This window comes from Eleutherodactylus coqui, chromosome 3 (assembly GCF_035609145.1).
Source record: "Eleutherodactylus coqui strain aEleCoq1 chromosome 3, aEleCoq1.hap1, whole genome shotgun sequence".
Classification (NCBI taxonomy): Eukaryota; Metazoa; Chordata; class Amphibia; order Anura; family Eleutherodactylidae; genus Eleutherodactylus; species Eleutherodactylus coqui.
The window spans coordinates 205216267-205236857 of record NC_089839.1 but is presented as its reverse complement, the minus strand read 5'-3'; the positions used below and the strand labels follow the sequence as shown (position 1 = coordinate 205236857).

Here is a 20591-nt window from a genome sequence, read left to right as displayed (position 1 = left end):
ACATGCTCTGTGCAGCTGAATACTATCTATTGTTCCGTGTTATCAGTTATTTCACATATCTCCAGTGCTGACGACTTCCAGAGACATTTGCATCATATGTGACTAATATCAGGAGCTTCTCTTATAACGCTCCAGTACTGGTATAACCTCCAGTTCCGTCCATGTTGATCCAGAAAAAGGGGGGGAAAAAGCCCAATGAGGTAGAAGCCAATTTTCCCCATTTTAAGGGGAAAAAAATTCCTGCCCAACTCCAATCTGGAAATCGGAATAATACCTGGATCAACAACCCTTCTGAAATTCTTAATGATTATAATATGTAATATTGTTTTGCTCAAAAAGGCGTCCAGGCCCCTCTTGTACTCTTATCAAATTTGCCATCACCACGTCCTCAGGTGGAGAGTTCCATAGTCTCACTGTTCTTACAGTAAAGAACCCCTTTCTATGTCCGAGTAGAAACCTTCTTTCCTCTAGACGTACAGAGTGCCCCCTTGTTACAGTTACAGTCCTAAATATAAATAGATTATGTGAGAGATCTCTATAGTCCTCCCATTCCATTTATTACTTCAGTTGCCCGCCTTTGTACCTGCTCAAGTTTTGATATGTCTTTCTTGACTACTGTACATTATATTCCTTGTGTGGTCTGACCAATGATTTTAAAGAGGAAGAACAATGTTCTTGTCATGTGCCCCTAGACTTCTTTGATCTTATTTGCCTTGGCAACAGCTGCCTGACACTGCTTACTGCATTTAAAGGGGTTCTGACATGAATAATGTTTTTATGCTTTAGCAGCCATTGTTCCCTGGTGTGCCTAATGGACCCAGGGAACCCATGGTTTAATGGCTGCTAAAGCATAAAAAGATAACACTTACCTGTTCTTCTGTTGTTGTTGACATCGGGGGGGTCATCTCCCAGCAGGCGCTGTTCCTCCTCTTCTGTCTGCACGAGCCGCGCCGCTCCGGGATCGCGCGCATGCGCAGTGGAGAGGTGCCCTCTGACAGGAGTCAGGACGGGCTGCGTCTCCACTGCACATGCGCAGCACTCCGGAGTTCAGCAGGACGGACGGGCCGCCCACAGCAAGCACTGTGCGGTCCGTCCGTTCACCTCGGAAGTGCCTGACGGACGGACCAGAGCAGGAAGCGGTCTTTTTGACCGCTCCTGCTCTGCTTTAAAGGCACAGAAGAAGATGCCGGCTGGAGGGGACATGCCTGGCGATCGGGCCAGGCCAGGCAAGGTGAGTACAAATTTTTTTTTTTGATGTCAGAACTAGAGATGAGCGAACACCAAAATGTTCGGGTGTTCGTTATTCGTAACGAACTTCCCGTGATGCTCGAGGGTTCGTTTCGAACAACGAACCCCATTGAAGTCAATGGGCGACCAGAACATTTTTGTATTTCGCCGATGCTCGCTAAGGTTTTCATGTGTGAAAATCTGGGCAATTCAAGAAAGTGATGGGAATGACACAGTGACGGATAGGGCAGGCGAGGGGCTACATGTTGGGCTGCATCTCAAGTTCACAGGTCCCACTATTAAGCCACAATACCGGCAAGAGTGGGCCCCCCCCCCCCTCCCAACAACTTTTACTTCTGAAAAGCCCTCATTAGCATGGCATACCTTTGCTAAGCACCACACTACCTCCAACAAAGCACAATCACTGCCTGCATGACACTCCACTGACACTTCTCCTGGGTTACATGCTGACCAACCGCCCCCCCTCCCCCCCACAGCGCACACCAAAGTGTCCCTGGGCAGCCTTCAGCTGCCCTCATGCCACACCACGCTCATGTCTATTTAGAATTGCGTCTGCCATGACGAGGGACCGCAGGCACACACTGCAGAGGTTGGCACGGCTAGGCAGCGACCCTCTTTAAAAGTGGCGGAGCGATAGCCCACAATGCTGTACAGAAGCAATGAGAAATAGAATCCTGTGCCACCGCCATCAGGAGCTGCACACGTGGGCATAGCAATGGGGAACCTATGTGCCACACACTATTCATTCTGTCAAGGTGTCTGCATGCCCCAGTCAGACCGGGCTTTTTAATTCATAGACACAGGCAGGTACAACTCCCTATTGTGAAGTCCCTGTCGACCCACAGCATGGGTGGCTCCCTGGAACCCACCGGTGGTACACAGAAATATCCCATTGCATTGCCCAACACAGCTGAGGTAGTAATGTCGTGCTTAATGCAGGTGGGCTTCGGCCCACACTGCATGCCCCAGTCTGACTGGGGTTCTTTATAAGTGTACAGATGTAGTAAAAACTCCGTGTGCACCTACAGCATGGGTGGGTGCCAGGAAGCCACCGGCGGTACATAGAAATATCCCATTGCATTGCCCAACACAGCTGAGGTAGTAATGTTGTGCTTAACCCTTTCCAATCCAATTTGTATATGGTTTTCCTAGGGGGCTTACTCTTTTTCTGCCGTTATACAACGGCGCTATATGCTGGCTAAAGCCAGTACTGCATAAGCTGACACGTAGGATAGGCTCCGACAGCAGAGAGGCTGGCAATATACAGTAAGAGAACCCCGACGGACGTCTACCAACAACGGAGCTGTACAGCCTTAAACCCTAATGTCTTCACAGGTCACACAGTGGACTGGAAAGGGTTAATGCAGGTGGGTTTCGGCCCACACTGCATGCCCCAGTCAGACTGGGTTTCTTTATAAGTGGAAACAGATGCATTTATAATTCCCTGTGGACCCACTGCCTGGGTGGGTGCCAGGAAGCCACCGGCGGTACATAGAAATATCCCATTGCATTGCCCAACACAGCTGAGGTAGTAATGTTGTGCGTAATACAGGTGGGCTTCGGCCCACACTGCATGCCCCAGTCAGACTGGGGTTCTTTAGAAGTGTACAGATGTATTAAAAACTCCGTGTGCACCTACAGCATGGGTGGCTCCCTGGAACCCACCGGCGGTACACAAAAATATCCCATTGCATTGCCCAACACAGCTGAGGTAGTAATGTCGTGCTTAATGCAGGTGGGCTTCGGCCCACACTGCATGCCCCAGTCAGACTGGGGTTCTTTACAAGTGGACACATGTAGGTTAAACTCCCTGTGGACCCACTGCCTGGGTGGGTGCCAGGAAGCCACCGGCGGTACATAGAAATATCCCATTGCATTGCCCAACACAGCTGAGGTAGTAATGTTGTGCGTAATACAGGTGGGCTTCGGCCCACACTGCATGCCCCAGTCAGACTGGGGTTCTTTAGAAGTGTACAGATGTATTAAAAACTCCGTGTGCACCTACAGCATGGGTGGCTCCCTGGAACCCACCGGCGGTACACAAAAATATCCCATTGCATTGCCCAACACAGCTGAGGTAGTAATGTCGTGCTTAATGCAGGTGGGCTTCGGCCCACACTGCATGCCCCAGTCAGACTGGGGTTCTTTACAAGTGGACACATGTAGGTTAAACTCCCTGTGGACCCACTGCCTGGGTGGGTGCCAGGAAGCCACCGGCGGTACATAGAAATATCCCATTGCATTGCCCAACACAGCTGAGGTAGTAATGTTGTGCGTAATACAGGTGGGCTTCGGCCCACACTGCATGCCCCAGTCAGACTGGGGTTCTTTAGAAGTGTACAGATGTATTAAAAACTCCGTGTGCACCTACAGCATGGGTGGCTCCCTGGAACCCACCGGCGGTACACAAAAATATCCCATTGCATTGCCCAACACAGCTGAGGTAGTAATGTCGTGCTTAATGCAGGTGGGCTTCGGCCCACACTGCATGCCCCAGTCAGACTGGGGTTCTTTACAAGTGGACACATGTAGGTTAAACTCCCTGTGGACCCACTGCCTGGGTGGGTGCCAGGAAGCCACCGGCGGTACATAGAAATATCCCATTGCATTGCCCAACACAGCTGAGGTAGTAATGTTGTGCGTAATACAGGTGGGCTTCGGCCCACACTGCATGCCCCAGTCAGACTGGGGTTCTTTAGAAGTGTACAGATGTATTAAAAACTCCGTGTGCACCTACAGCATGGGTGGCTCCCTGGAACCCACCGGCGGTACACAAAAATATCCCATTGCATTGCCCAACACAGCTGAGGTCACGTCAGCTGTAATGCAGGTGGGCTAAAAATTAATTTGATTACACTGTAGGCGAGGGCCCACAAAAATTGCTGTATCAACAGTACTAATGTACATCCCAAAAATTGGCCATGGCCAGCCAAGAGGGCAGGTGAAACACATTAATCGCTTTGGTTAATGTGGCTTAAGTGGTAACTAGGCCTGGAGGCAGCCCAGTGTAACGAAAAATTGGTTCAAGTTAAAGTTCCAATGCTTTTAAGCGCATTGAAACTTTTAAAAATTGTTCTGAAAAATTATTTGACTGAGCCTTGTGGCCCTAAGAAAAATTGCCCGTTCAGCGTGATTACGTGAGGTTTCAGGAGGAGGAGCAGGAGGAGGAGGAGGAGGAATATTAGACACAGATTGATGAAGCAGAAATGTCCCCGTTTTGGATGGTGAGAGAGAACGTAGCTTCCATCCGCGGGTGCAGCCTACGTATTGCTTACGTATCGCTGCTGTCCGCTGGTGGAGAACAGAAGTCTGGGGAAATCCAGCCTTTGTTCATCTTGATGAGTGTTAGCCTGTCGGCACTGTCGGTTGACAAGCGGCTACGCTTATCTGTGATGATTCCCCCAGCCGCACTAAACACCCTCTCCGACAAGACGCTAGCCGCAGGACAAGCAAGCACCTCCAGGGCATACAGCGCGAGTTCAGGCCACGTGTCCAGCTTCGACACCCAGTAGTTGTAGGGGGCAGAGGCGTCACCAAGGATGGTCGTGCGATCCGCTACGTACTCCCTCACCATCCTTTTACAGTGCTCCCGCCGACTCAGCCGTGACTGGGGAGCGGTGACACAGTCTTGGTGGGGAGCCATAAAGCTGGCCAGGCCCTTAAAGACTGTTGCACTGCCTGGGATGTACATGCTGCTCGATCTACGCACCTCCCCTGCTACCTTGCCCTCGGTACTGCGCCTTCTGCCACTAGCGCTGTCGGCTGGGAATTTTACCATCAGCTTGTCCGCAAGGGTCCTGTGGTATAGCAACACTCTCGAACCCCTTTCCTCTTCGGGAATCAGAGTGGGCAGGTTCTCCTTATACCGTGGATCGAGCAGTGTGTACACCCAGTAATCCGTCGTGGCCAGAATGCGTGCAACGCGAGGGTCACGAGAAAGGCATCCTAACATGAAGTCAGCCATGTGTGCCAGGGTACCAGTACGCAACACATGGCTGTCCTCACTAGGAAGATCACTTTCAGGATCCTCCTCCTCCTCCTCCTCCTCCTCAGGCCATACACGCTGAAAGGATGACAGGCAATCAGCCGGTGTACCGTCAGCAGCGGCCCAAGCTGTCTCTTCCCCCTCCTCCTCATCCTCCTCATGCTCCTCCTCCTCCTCCTGTACGCGCTGAGAAATAGACAGGAGGGTGCCCTGACTATCCAGCGGCATACTGTCTTCCCCCGCCCCCGTTTCCGAGCGCAAAGCAGCTGCCTTTATGGTTTGCAGGGAATTTCTCAAGATGCATAGCAGAGGAATGGTGACGCTAATGATTGTAGCATCGCCGCTCACCACCTGGGTAGACTCCTCAAAATTACCAAGGACATGGCAGATGTCTGCCAACCAGGCCCACTCTTCTGAAAGGAATTGAGGAGGCTGACTCCCACTGCGCCGCCCATGTTGGAGTTGGTATTCGACTATAGCTCTCCGTTGTTCATAGAGCCTGGCCAACATGTGGAGCGTAGAGTTCCACCGTGTGGGCACGTCGCACAGCAGTCGGTGCACTGGCAGCTTAAAGTGATGTTGCAGGGTGCGCAGGGTGGCAGCGTCCGTGTGGGACTTGCGGAAATGTGCGCAGAGCCGGCGCGCCTTTACGAGCAGGTCTGACAAGCGTGGGTAGCTTTTCAGAAAGCGCTGAACCACCAAATTAAAGACGTGGGCCAGGCATGGCACGTGCGTGAGGCTGCCGAGCTGCAGAGCCGCCACCAGGTTACGGCCGTTGTCACACACGACCATGCCCGGTTGGAGGCTCAGCGGCGCAAGCCAGCGGTCGGTCTGCTGTGTCAGACCCTGCAGCAGTTCGTGGGCCGTGTGCCTCTTATCGCCTAAGCTGAGTAGTTTCAGCACGGCCTGCTGACGCTTGCCCACCGCTGTGCTGCCACACCGCGCGACACCGACTGCTGGCGACATGCTGCTGCTAACACATCTTGATTGCGAGACAGAGGAGGAGGAGGAGGAGGAGGAGGGTGCTTTAGTGGAGGAAGCATACACCTCCGCAGATACCAGCACCGAGCTGGGGCCCGCAATTCTGGGGGTGGGTAGGACGTGAGCGGTCCCAGGCTCTGACTCTGTCCCAGCCTCCACTAAATTCACCCAATGTGCCGTCAGGGAGATGTAGTGGCCCTGCCCGCCTGTGCTTGTCCACGTGTCCGTAGTTAAGTGGACCGTGGCAGTAACCGCGTTGGTGAGGGCGCGTACAATGTTGCGGGAGACGTGGTCGTGCAGGGCTGGGACGGCACATCGGGAAAAGTAGTGGCGACTGGGAACTGAGTAGCGCGGGGCCGCCGCCTCCATGATACTTTTGAAGGACTCCGTTTCCACAACCCTATACGGCAGCATCTCAAGGCTGATGAATTTTGCGATGCGGACGGTTAACGTTTGAGCGTGCGGGTGCGTGGCGGCGTACTTGCGCTTGCGCTCGAACACTTGCGCAAGCGACGGCTGGACGGTGCGCTGAACTACACTGCTGGATGGGGCCGAGGACAGCGGAGATGAGGGTGTGGGTGCAGGCCATGAGGCGGTAGTGCCTGTGTCCTGAGAGGGGGGTTGCATCTCAGTGGCAGGTTGGGGCACAGGGGGAGAGGCAGGGGTGCAAACCGGAGGCGCTGAACGGCCTTCGTCCCACCTTGTGGGGTGCTTGGCCATCATATGTCTGCGCATGGTGGTGGTGGTGAGGCTGTTGGTGTTGGCTCCCCGGCTGAGCTTTGCGCAACAAAGGTTGCACACCACTGTTCGTCGGTCGTCAGGCGTCTCTGTGAAAAACTGCCAGACCTTAGAGCACCTCGGCCTCTGCAGGGTGGCATGGCGCGAGGGGGCGCTTTGGGAAACACTTGGTGGATTATTCGGTCTGGCCCTGCCTCTACCCCTGCCTCTACCCCTGGCCACCGCACTGCCTCTTGCAACCTGCCCTGCTGATGCCCTTGACTCCCCCTCTGAAGACCTGTCCTCCTGAGTAAGCGTTGCACACCAGGTGGGGTCAGTCACCTCATCGTCCTGCTGCTCTTCCTCCGAATCCTCTGTGCGCTGCTCCCTCGGACTTACTGCCCTTACTACTACCTCACTGCAAGACAACTGTGTATGATCGTCATCGTCCTCCTCACCCACAGAAAGTTGTTGAGACAGTTGGCGGAAGTCCCCAGCCTCATCCCCCGGACCCCGGGAACTTTCGAATGGTTGGGCATCAGTGACTATAAACTCCTCTGGTGGGAGAGGAACCGCTGCTGCCCAATCTGAGCAGGGGCCCGAGAACAGTTCCTGGGAGTGTTCCCGCTCCTGAGCAGGTGTCATTGTAGTGGAGTGAGGAGGCTGGGAGGAAGGAGGAGCAGCAGACAGAGGATTCGGATTTGCAGCAGTGGACGGCGCAGAACTGCGTGTTGACGATAGGTTGCTCGAAGCACTTTCTGCCATCCAGGACAGGACCTGCTCACACTGCTCATTTTCTAATAACCGTCTCCCGCGTGGACCCATTAATTGGGCGATGAATGTGGGGACGCCAGAAACGTGCCTCTCTCCTAATCGCGCAGCAGTCGGCTGCGACACACCGGGATCAGGAGCTCGGCCTGTGCCCACACCCTGACTTGGCCCTCCGCGTCCTCGGCCGCGTCCACGTCCTCTAGGCCTACTCCTACCCCTCAGCATGCTGTATTACCAGTGATTTGATTTCACAGGCAGGAAATAAATTGGCGCAAGACTGCAGGCCAAATATAATTTTTGCCCTTTTTGGAAAACGAAAGGCCCCACTGCCTCTAGTGAATGAATAATCTAAGTTTAATAACTGTGCTGTGTCCCTGCTTATGTGTCACAGAACGTGAGGGTAGCAGAGTTATTATAACTCTGGCAGAGCAGGTATTTTTTTTCCCAATTAAGGAAAGCAAATGGCGAAGCCAGCAGTAAAGCGTAGCTGGGTGCGTATGATTTAGCAATGTTTTTCACGCAGCTCACACGTGTCCACAGGCGTTAGGACGGACAGAGGCTGGACAAATAGATTTGTTTTCAGTTTTTTCCCACCAAAAGGCAGCACTGCGTATATTCTATGAACATGAGAAGTTTAATAACTGTGCTGTGTCCCTGCTTATGTGTCACAGAACGTGAGGGTAGCAGAGTTATTATAACTCTGGCAGAGCAGGTATTTTTTTTCCCAATTAAGGAAAGCAAATGGCGAAGCCAGCAGTAAAGCGTAGCTGGGTGCGTATGATTTAGCACTGTTCTTCACGCAGCTCACACGTCTCCACCGCCCGTAAGGACGGACAGAGGCTGGACAAATAGATTTGTTTTCTGTTTTTTCCCACCAAAAGGCAGCACTGCGTATATTCAATGAACATGAGAAGTTTAATAACTGTGCTGTGTCCCTGCTTATGTGTCACAGAACGTGAGGGTAGCAGAGTTATTATAACTCTGGCAGAGCAGGTATTTTTTTTCCCAATTAAGGAAAGCAAATGGCGAAGCCAGCAGTAAAGCGTAGCTGGGTGCGTATGATTTAGCACTGTTCTTCACGCAGCTCACACGTCTCCACCGCCCGTAAGGACGGACAGAGGCTGGACAAATAGATTTGTTTTCAGTTTTTTCCCACCAAAAGGCAGCACTGCGTATATTCAATGAACATGAGAAGTTTAATAACTGTGCTGTGTCCCTGCTTATGTGTCACAGAACGTGAGGGTAGCAGAGTTATTATAACTCTGGCAGAGCAGGTATTTTTTTTCCCAATTAAGGAAAGCAAATGGCGAAGCCAGCAGTAAAGCGTAGCTGGGTGCGTATGATTTAGCACTGTTCTTCACGCAGCTCACACGTCTCCACCGCCCGTAAGGACGGACAGAGGCTGGACAAATAGATTTGTTTTCTGTTTTTTCCCACCAAAAGGCAGCACTGCGTATATTCAATGAACATGAGAAGTTTAATAACTGTGCTGTGTCCCTGCTTATGTGTCACAGAACGTGAGGGTAGCAGAGTTATTATAACTCTGGCAGAGCAGGTATTTTTTTTCCCAATTAAGGAAAGCAAATGGCGAAGCCAGCAGTAAAGCGTAGCTGGGTGCGTATGATTTAGCACTGTTCTTCACGCAGCTCACACGTCTCCACCGCCCGTAAGGACGGACAGAGGCTGGACAAATAGATTTGTTTTCAGTTTTTTCCCACCAAAAGGCAGCACTGCGTATATTCAATGAACATGAGAAGTTTAATAACTGTGCTGTGTCCCTGCTTATGTGTCACAGAACGTGAGGGTAGCAGAGTTATTATAACTCTGGCAGAGCAGGTATTTTTTTTCCCAATTAAGGAAAGCAAATGGCGAAGCCAGCAGTAAAGCGTAGCTGGGTGCGTATGATTTAGCAATGTTTTTCACGCAGCTCACACGTGTCCACAGGCGTTAGGACGGACAGAGGCTGGACAAATTGATTTGTTTTCAGTTTTTTCCCACCAAAAGGCAGCACTGCGTATATTCTATGAATAATAACTGTGTTGTGGCCCTGCCTATACAATTCTTTCCCTGCAGTATCAATGGAGGGTGGAATGCTCTGCAGAGGCGATTTTGAGAAGCCCAAAAAAAATGCAGCACAGCCAACAGCAGCCTGGACAGTACTGCACACGGATAAATATGGCCCTAGAAAGGACCGTTGAGGTTCTTGAAGGCTACACTCACTCCTAACACTCTCCCTGCCTATGCAGCACTTCTGTCCCTAATGCCAGGTGCAACGGTCTGCAGAGGCGATTTTGAGAAAAAAAAAAATGCCACTGCTAACAGCAGCCAACACACAGCTATCAGTGGCCCTAATAAGGACCTTTGGGGGGTCTTGAAGCCTACACTAACTACCAATTCTTTCCCTACAGCAGCTCCGGTATAAACAGCACTGTCCCTCATCTAACTCACACCGCATCTGAGGCGAGCCGCGGGAGGGGCCGACTTTTATATTAGGCGAACACCTGATCTCGCCAGCCACTCACAGCAGGGGGGTGGTATAGGGCTTAAACGTTGCAGGGGGAAGTTGTAATGCCTTCCCTGTCTTTCAATTGGCCAGAAAAGCGCGCTAACGTCTCAGGGAAGGAAGTGAAAGTAACCAGAACACCGCATGGTGTTCGTTACGAATAACGAACATCCCGAACACCCTAATATTCGCACGAATATCAAGCTCGGACGAACGCGTTCGCTCATCTCTAGTCAGAACCCCTTTAACCTTACTGTTAACTAAAATCTGCATAATTGAAATAAGACTTACTGGCCTGTAGTTTCCAGGTTCACTTTTTGATCCCTTTTTGAATAGTAGCACCCATTGGCTATGCACCAATCCAGTGGAACAGACCCCATCACTGCAGAGTCCTTAAATATAAGAAACAATGGTCTGTCACATTACTTAATACCCTTAGAACCTGGGAATGTATGCCATCGGGACCCAGTGATTTGTCTATTTTAAGACGTCTCTGCACTTCTTCCTGAATTTAATAGATTTGCTTTGTCCTCATCACCTTCTACAATTTTTCCTACACTATTTATTAAAGGGCCAACACTTTCAGTATTAATCTTTTTACTATTTATGTAATTGAAGAACATTTTAGGGGTTAGTTTTACTCTCCTTAGCAATAAGTCTCTCTGTCTCCATCTTTGCTACTTTTTACATATTTTTTTTGCTTATTGTTTTAGTAGTTTTTTTGCTGATAATTGAGCCACATTGATTTTCTTCTATTCCTAATCGTTTGTTTCTATAAGGTATGAACTGGTCACAGTAAGTATTTAAAATGTTTTTAAACATTTACCATTAATTGTCTGTAGTCTTATTTTGGAGGACATTGTCGTAGTCAATAATATTAAGGTCATCTCTGAGCTGGTCAAACTTTCACTTTCCAAAGTTTAGTATTTTTGTAGTTCCCATATAAAACTTTCTCTTTAAATACAAGTTGAAATGTATTATATTATGGTCAGTATTTTCCAGGTGCCCAAGCTGCACCTGTTATTCTGTCAGGTCTGTTAGTTAATATTAAGTCTAAAATGACCATCCATCTTGTTGGGTCCTGTACAAGTCGGGTAAGATAATTATCTTTAGTAATTGACAGAAACGTGTTACTTTTATTAGATCCACAGGTTTCGGCTTTCGAGTTTCTATCCGGATAGTTAAAGTCCTCTATAATAATTACCTCATTGTGATTTTACTGCTTCATGTTTTTGCTTCTAGATTTTCAGTGGCTACTGTTATATTTGATGGCTTATAGAAAACCCCCTATAAGGATTTTAATATAGTTTTTTCCTAACCATGTTCATCTCCCTCACATATATCTTCCCGTAGTGTGGCCTTTAAACAGGATTGTACATAAAGACAAACCCCTCCCATTTCCGGTTTTTACAATCCCTTCTAAACAGACTGTAACCCTGTAAGTTCAACACCTAGCCACATCTTTTTTCCAACCAGGTCTCTGTTATTCCCACTATATTTTTGTGAAGAGGGTGTGACAGCATACGTGGTGTCCTTTTAAAAAGATTCCTTTATTCCTCTAAACACATAAGAAATTACGTTTTAACTCCTTGGAGTCTTTTTCAAATCTGAATAGTATTACACAAGTTTACCAATATATAGATAGATAAAAACAACATCAACAAATCACAAGTCAATATTACAGTTGGTTAACACCCACAATGATTCAGCCCACCTGGATGGGATGCTGTCATGGCGATCATCCTTATAAAGTCGCTACTATAACGCTCATGTCTGGCATTGTGTATTGCGTTGCGTTTGGAAGTCCCCATGGCTCATGCGCTGGATCCCGCGCTGTCACAAGATCCATCAGTCTCACGTGATCAATGTTTACGTCACAGTCGATACGGGCACATGCGCAAAGGCCCGTATGGTACCGCTAGAGTTCAGCATGGGATCCACCACGGCCACTCATGCACATCGTCTCACATCCTCTCGCGAGAATGTCAGATCACGTATACCATGGCTTGTGAAATCTCAGAACATTTTATGCATATGCGATTTCATGAATGGCGGGGCGCTGCCTGTGATTGGCTGAACGCTCAGCCAATCAGACACAGTATTTTCAGGAATCGGGGATTTTAAATCCCCGCCAGCTCAAAGATCTTCAGTACGGAGCCGGGGAGCCAAGCAGGTCGCACCAAGCCCCGGCAGCGGCGGTGAGGTGAGTATATATATTTTTTTTATTTTTTACACAAGCTAGGGAGGATTTCAGGGTACCATTTGGAGAGGTGAGTATATATTTTCTACACGAGCTAGCTGGGAAGCCAAGTGGCAAGACCCACCGGACCCCGACAACAGCGGAGAGGTGAGTATATATATTTTTTACACAAGCTAGGGATGATTTTCAGGGAAGGGCTTATATTTCCAGCCCTTTCCCAAAAGTCACTGCTGGGCTTGCCTGCATCCCATTGCTTTCAATGGGGCCGGCGGCAGTAGCATCATATCTCCTAAACTATACTAAATATTTTTAAAAACTTTACACTCCCAAGTTCAGAAAGAATCATAGAATTTAAATTGATAATAAAAAAGTGACTTTTTTAAACTCGTAAATAACTAAAAAATGCGTCACTTAAGTGGTTAACTTTGTCGTTGGTGCCAATGTGTACCATGACCGCTAGATCCTTACCAGCCCCTCCCAGTACTTCTAGCAACTTGATCTGCAATATGTTGAACTCAAGTACCAAGAACACAACACACAGTTCCACAATCCCGGTCTTTGTGGCAGATTTCCCTGTCTGTCTCCATAATAATTGAGTCTCCCACTACCAGGACCTGTCTAGCCTGCCCTGCGCTCCTGTTACCATTCTTACTGGAGCAGTCATCCCCTTCAGCAGTCAGAGACCATGTCGTGCTGCAGCAATGCTTGCCCTGTGATGGAACCCCACTCATCAGCCAACTTTGTAAACTTGTTGGGGTGTGCCAGTTCAAGAGTAGCCTCCCTGGATTGCTGCCTGCTCAGTGAGCAGCAAACTTCTTTCCATGTTGTCAATGGATCTCCGTATTGCAAGCCGTGCATTTTGATCCAGGATCTGGGCTTTCAAATGAGCAACACGTTCATGTCTCATACAGATGTACACTGGGCAGCATTGTCAATCATTGAGCACGTTCTAAATGGGGACCGTACAGATAGATTAGATGAAAGTAGTATATGCAAACATTTCAAATAAATAAGCAGTAAATAAATGTTACTTTTACAAACTTCCTGATCCCAAGACACACATTTAATACACAATACGCTTAAGGCCCATTTACACGCAACGATTCACTCAGCAGCCATTGTTTGATCAATAATCGTTGTGTGTAAATGCTCTCATGTCAAAGGCATAACTTGAAGCTCCTGGGCACCAATCTACACCTGTAACAGAGCCCCCAACTATAATGCTTTATTAATAGTATTGGGCTCCCTATATAGAGACGGGAGGACTTATTGCCCCCCTATGGCTCCAGAGGCATTGCAAAATACATCAGCCACTCTTCTTATAATGCTCCAGCAGTTGTACATACATCCATGGTGTTGGGCAGGGTATGGAGCCTTTGGCCCCTCAGTCAGGTGGTAAGTGGGATTGGGCTTTCCTCCTGTAAGGGCTCCCACACACTTGCAATTGCGTTTTTTGTTAACGCGATTGTCAAGGGGACTTTCTATTGTAAAGCAACGCAACGCACACAACTGCGTTTTTGGTGCATTACGTTGTGTTGCGTTTTTAACATTAGAAAGTCCCATTGACAATCGCGTTAACAAAAAAAGCAATCACAAGTGTGTGGGAGCCCTTAAGGCTGGTTTCACAGCTGCGTTGGAACCTCCGGCCAGAGGTTCCATCACAGATCAGGCTGCACATACTGGAAGAAAAAGCACTGCATGCAGCACTTTTTCCTTCGTCCAAGAACCGAGCAGCTGGGCAGAAAGCGGGCGGACCTCACTCCAGTCAATGGGATCCGCCCGGCGGTATTCATTCCATTTCACAGAAAGAACCATTCGGCCGCGGGGGTTCCCATTTCCTGCCACCCAAACGGAGCAGGAAAGTGGAATCCCCAGCGCCGGTGTGAAAGCACCCTAATTTGTACCTTCTCCCCACAGATTAATAAGACGCTGAATTATGATTCCTATGAGATTGCAAGTGTCAACTTCCAGTACTCAGCTACGGTGGTGGTGACAGACAGCGGGACGCCCAAAATGACCAGTAAGTACAAACCCAATAAACATGGTGGACAAGGAGCTACAAAATCCACAAAATCAGAGCTCAGGGTGAAGTCACTGTCATGTAAGGACATCTCATTTAAGTCCCCCTTAAGGAGAAGATCAGAGGAAGCAATCATCTTTAGTATTTATAGGAGCGCCCCCAAAATAGTCATTCAAGAGTCACCCGTTACTCGGAGCCTGCAGTGTGATGTAGGGGAGGGACGGTGCTGGGATTCTCAATGTGACCGTGTGTCTTTGCTTTGCAGCCAATATTCCGGTTTTCATCACGGTTACTGCAGTCAATGATTACTACCCTAAATGTGTTGGGCAGAATTTCTCTGTTGCGGAGAATGCACCATCTGGGACATTTGTGGGGCAGATTGAGTACAGTGATGCCGACTACCCATTCAACAATGTTCAGTTCTCCATTGAAGACAATCAGAATCCACCAGTCTTCTATGTCCTCCCAAGAACGGGTAAGAGCACATTACTCCCCCTTGTTAAAGGGACAGCACACCAATAATAAGAAAGCCAAGAGGGGTCACATGACACAATCTTGGGGGGAGCTCAGTTATCCTGGGGGAGTGTTGTCTGTAGAAAGCTAAACGGCTATAAAGCTGCAGGTGGTGCCAGGGCCTTGCCGAGTACGCAGATCTCTAAGCAGTGCTCAATGGCGGTCTCCTTGGCGATTTACCCAGTCTGGGTCCTCGTCATCTCCTGATGTGGGGAACCCTCGCTTGGATTTAGGGACTTTATGGCTCATGCTGTGATAACGCTCTGTTTTCCATTACAGGGCAGATTATGCTCCTTGGAGCCCTGGACTTTGAGACCAGGACATCTTACTCGCTGAAGATGCAGGTGGTCGACCTCAATAATGACATTGAGCCAGATCCTATTCATCAATTGACGAACCACTGCTCCATCTTTGTCCAAGTATTGGTAAGATGTCCGCCTGCTCAACCACACGGCTCTGCCACAGACCAGAGACCCCAATAGTAAGCCGTGGACTTCTCTTCTGAATTCTCTAATTAGCTGAGAGTTTGTTACAATGTATCTGTGCAGGTAACATTGATCAGTCTGGAGTCCAGGATATTAAGGGGATTGTCGAGGTTTAGAAAAACATTTCTTCTAAACACAGGGCCACTCTTGTCCATAGCTTCATGTGCGGTATTGCTGCTCAGATCCATTGAAGTGAATGGGAGCTGAGCTGCAATACCCTACACAACCCAACAAGCAGTTTTGGGTTAGTTTCACACGGGCGGTTTATTGTGGCGATTTTGCCGTGATAAAATGCCAACCGAAAATCGCGACCATCTGAAGCATTGGATTCCAGTGCATAAAATCATCCGTCCGGATAGAGCATTACGGCTGGCCAGTTTTCCGACGGACGGAAAAGATTTGTCCTATCTTTTGCCGAAATATGCCGCCCGTTCCCATAGACTCCTATGGGAGCCTATGAGAACCATTAGAAAAGGGAAGGGGGAGGGAGTTTAGCATCGGCTCGCATTGCTAAAGTCCCTCCCCTTGCCGGCCGGGGAGGGAGTTTAAAACACTAGCTCTGCTAAGCTCCCGCCCCATCCCTTTGCTGGCAGCAGGCGGAGAAGGGGAGTTTGGCACAACTGTAATCTCACCCACCAGCCAACAATATTTTGGCCTGCGGCGTATACACTCCGCGCCTAGTCGTTTGAATAGGCATGAAAACAGGAGATGCAGCCACGACTTAGTCATGGCCGCCTCTCGTTCATGCGCTTTTCGCCCGCGATTCGGACGGCCGAAAATCGCAGCGCCCGTGTGAAAGAGTCCCTAGTGTCCTTCATAAGTAGAGAAATTTTGTTTTGTATTTTTCACTCAACTTTACAATTACTACCAATGGCATTAGGGTCACTACATTATATGGTCAAGGAATACACTACCGTAAAAAGAAAATCGAGGTGTCAGAGCTTGTGTCATGCTGATCGTTTATCCATAGCATCCATCTTGTGTCTTCTAGGATGTTAATGACAACCCCCCAGTCTGTACGCCACCAGTTTATATCCAAACAATATACTCCACTCTGTCAATCAGCGAAGTAGTTCAGGACTTAACCTGCAGCGACAAAGATGTGACCGCTTCGCTGTCCTACACCATCGTGGGAGGTAAGGGAGGTAGCGGTGGGGGTATGTACCACACTGCACCCCGCTCTTCGGCTCTGACAGGGTTGTTGTCCTCATTCACATTATCAGTACTTTGTATGACGTATTACCGCGTTGTCACAAAAGAACTATGTCAGTGTTGATGGCATTTCTAAAACGTGGCGGAGTTCTCCCATAAAGTGCTGAGCTGCGCTATGGGCGGAGCTCCTGACACGTACTCTTAAGGACGTCTCTGTATTGCAGGTAATGTTAACAACCGCTTTAGGCTCGAAAACAAAAAGAGTGTGATGCACAACCCGTTTTCGTTTAACCCGGACGGCGTGATGGATCCTGAGATGTATGAACTGCTCATTCAGGTGACGGACAGTACGGGACACCCACAGTTCACTACCACAGCGACCGTGTTCATAACAGTCATCCCCTGGACCACAACGCAGCCGACAACCACCAAAACCACCCCGGTGAGAGGGCGAAGAGGGTGGTGGTGATGGGCAGCATATTAACTGTTGCATTGGTGCAGGACATGAGTGGGGTTCCCGAGCCTTGAACTCCAACACTGCCCTGGCATAGATCTGGTGAACCCTCCAATCTAATTGGCGTCAGGCTGATGTTGGCACCACTGAGGTGATGATGAAAGCAGTGGGAAAGGGAACATTGACCCTTAGGGCACCTTCACACACTGGCGTTTTTCCCGCTCATTTTTTTTTTCACATGATTTTGCTGCGTTTTTTAAAGCGGAAGTCAATGGGAGTTTCTAATGTTAAAAACTCATTGCGACATTTTTGATCCAATGTGTTTTCATAACATTGGAAAGTCCTATTGACTTACGCGTTAAAAAAACGCAGCCAAATCGCATGAAAAAAAAAAACGTGTGAAGGCGTCCTGAGTCTGCCATATTTTTATCTTCTTTCTTCCAGACCCCAGAGAAGCAAACGCGAATTGTCAATCAGATCCTGGAATACTGGCAGCCGGACGTTTGGTTTATAGTCGTCCTGACAATCACTGGGATTCTCTTACTGGCTGCCCTTGCATTACTAACGTGGGCCTTGTGCAAAAGGTGCGAGATCTATCTACAATGAAGTCACACATAACAGCAGAGACAGAATAAATAACAGCAGCGCTCATCTCCTTGTATGTCATATGTTATTTCAGTGACATCATATATAACAGCAGTGACATCACTCCTCTATGTATGTCATATATAACAGCAGTGACATAATAAATAACAGCAATGATGTAATATTTAACTGTAGTGACATTCTCTTTCTTAAAAGTCACATGACTGGAGTGACATCACTCTTCCCTTTGTAGACCATATATTACTGCAGTGACATCATAAATAACAGCAGTGACATTAGTCCTCTTCTTGAAGGTCACATAATCCTGTAGTGGAATCATTCCTCTCTGTGTTTGTCAGCAGTGACATCAATAGTCTACTTAAATGTCATATATTACTTCCGTGACATCATATATAACAGTGACATTACTCCTCTCCATATATGTCAAATATAACAGTAGTGACATAATAAATAACAGCAGTGATGCCAAATATTACAGTGGTGACATAATTCTTTTCCATGAATGTCGCATTACTGCAGTGACATCACTCTTCTCTTTGTAGATCATATATTACTTCAGTGACATCATAAATAACAGCAATGACATCACTCATCTCCTTCTATGTCACATATTACTTCAGTGACATAATATATACCGATGACATCATAAGTAACAACAATAACGGTTCCTTCACACTGGCAAGTGAGATATTGAGCTGTGATTCACGGCCTGATATCGCACTTGCCACCATGTGAAAGCCCAGTGGATGTGAGGCGGTTTCATGTGAAAACAGCCTTGCATCACTGCAGAGATGGAGGGAATCCCCGCCGCCACTGTCACAGCCGCGGCAGAGGATCACGGAGCTCTCGCATTGCTTTCAATGGGGCCGGTAACTCCTGCCACCGGCCCTATTGAAAACAATAGGCGAGCTCTCAGAAAGATAGGACATGCTGCAATGCGTTTCCTGCATAGTACTGCTAATGTGAATGAACCCTAATATAGCTCAATTCATTGTATGTCATATATTAATTCAGTGACATCATATAGAATAGCAGTGACATTGTAAATAACAGCAATAATGTCATATGTAAACGAAGTGACATCACTCCTTCTAATGTATGTTAAATATAACAGCAATGACATCATAAATAAGAGCAGTGATGCCTTATGTAATAGTAGTGACGCCTTATGTAACAGTAGTGACATCATTCATGTCCTTGAATGTCATATATTACCGCAGTGATATTACTTGTCAACGTGTAGGTCATATATTAGAGCAGTAACATAACATATTAACACTGGTGACATTGTATATAACAACAATAATGTCACATGTAACAGCAATTACATCAATCCTCTCCATATATGTCATAAATAACTGCGGTGACATCATTTGTGTCCTTGTAGGTCGTATATTATAGTGACATCGTTCGTCTCCATACAGATGATATATTATGGTGGTGACGTCATAAATAACAGCAGTTACGGCGCTCCTCTCCTTGTAGGTCATATGTAACAGCAGTGCTATAACTCCTCTATGTATGACATCATATGTTATGCTGGTGATATCACTCATCATATTATTTTTCCAGGTTCCAATTCTGTGCACAAGGCTCAAAGGAATTATCGCAGCCCCTTCTGCCAGACAGGTGAGTGACCAGGAAATTCCTCTTCCCTTCCTTCACCCATGTTCTGATGCTCATCATGTCACTGAAAACCAAAACACATAGGAGGAATGTTCTGGGGGCGTTCCCTTTTATTGAGCATTGTGGGGGTCAGTAGGGGCAGTGGTGGTGATCGCCTCTCACACTCACGTTTTTCTCCTTAACAGCTCAGTAACTAATAATGAAGCGTCCACTGAAGCCCTCAAACAATCGCAGCCCGGCAATGAGAAGAAGGATGTCGCCCCAGTGAGCCCCCTGAGCCTGGTACGGAGGATGGTGGCCAAAGCAACTTCCGATAGTATTGAGGGCCACTATAGACCCCGCTATGACCCAGAGCAGCCCTTACTTTACTATGGGACCATGTGGAGCCATGGACAATTAATTGGGGCCCAGGGATGATATTGAAGTTTTTTTTACAATTCTTTGGGGGGTCTATAGCTGAGAATGTGGGGTTCTCACCCCTCATATAACACATCATCGGTGACTTCTCTCTCTGTTCTTTCTCTGCAGCAGTTTGATGGACGAGCTCAAGATCCAGGTAAGTATCTCCAGACCGCCCCTCCGCCCCCATATACGTCTGCATCCATGTTATAACCATCTCCACGTTACATCATTGTGACTTCTCCGCAGTTTCTGGTCGTCAGTATCTCTTCAACAGCTACACAGGGGAGAGACGCTGGGTTTGAGGAGAGACGTTCACACCGATGTTCTGTGCCTTCTACAGCAGAACGAAGATTGAGATTTATTACATTCGCTTTTGCCAGATTAGACTGATTATCCATTATCATTGTCGCGCTTCTGAGATTTCCACTGTGCAGTACCAGCTTTTTCCTGCAGTGGCCACTAGAGCTCACTCTGAGAACAGTGCCATCTACAGGACACACAATAAACTGACACATGAGAATATCAGTAAGGCCTTGTTCACATTTGCGTCTCACATAAAACATTGGACGAAATACAAGCATGCTGCGCTATTCTGTCTGCGGAAAATGCCAGCGGGCATGACGGAAGCCGAACAGACCCGATCGTAGTCAGTGGGATTCATCAGAAGCCATTCAGCTTTCCTTCTGCTATCACGAAGCAGGAAAGTGGAAAGCCAAACGCAAGTGTGAATATGGTCTAAAATGAAATCTACGTCATGAAACGCCGAGTCCGCAGCGGCCCTGATAAATGGCGCCTTACATTATCAGTGCAAATACAGTGATCTGGAACTTGTAGTTCCCTGGAATGTGCTGAGCGCTGAGTATTTATCGCTTGTATCACTTTTAGTACACTTCTAATCAATGAATAAACAGGAATGTTCAAAGAAAAA

At 48.1% G+C, this 20591-nt stretch overlaps 1 protein-coding gene across 1 annotated transcript in view; it reads left to right on the top strand.

Moving 5' to 3' along the window:
• Positions 1 to 20591, top strand: part of CDHR4 (cadherin related family member 4) — a 57115-nt gene extending 36524 nt beyond the window's left edge. Inside the window, exons 10-19 of the mRNA XM_066596853.1 lie at positions 14323 to 14425; positions 14691 to 14900; positions 15218 to 15363; positions 16415 to 16559; positions 16800 to 17017; positions 17474 to 17613; positions 19208 to 19264; positions 19447 to 19543; positions 19790 to 19817; positions 19910 to 20591. Of these exons, the coding sequence (XP_066452950.1) occupies positions 14323 to 14425; positions 14691 to 14900; positions 15218 to 15363; positions 16415 to 16559; positions 16800 to 17017; positions 17474 to 17613; positions 19208 to 19264; positions 19447 to 19543; positions 19790 to 19817; positions 19910 to 19965 (1200 nt within the window). The 3' untranslated portion in view covers positions 19966 to 20591. The remainder of the gene's footprint in view (positions 1 to 14322; positions 14426 to 14690; positions 14901 to 15217; positions 15364 to 16414; positions 16560 to 16799; positions 17018 to 17473; positions 17614 to 19207; positions 19265 to 19446; positions 19544 to 19789; positions 19818 to 19909) is intronic.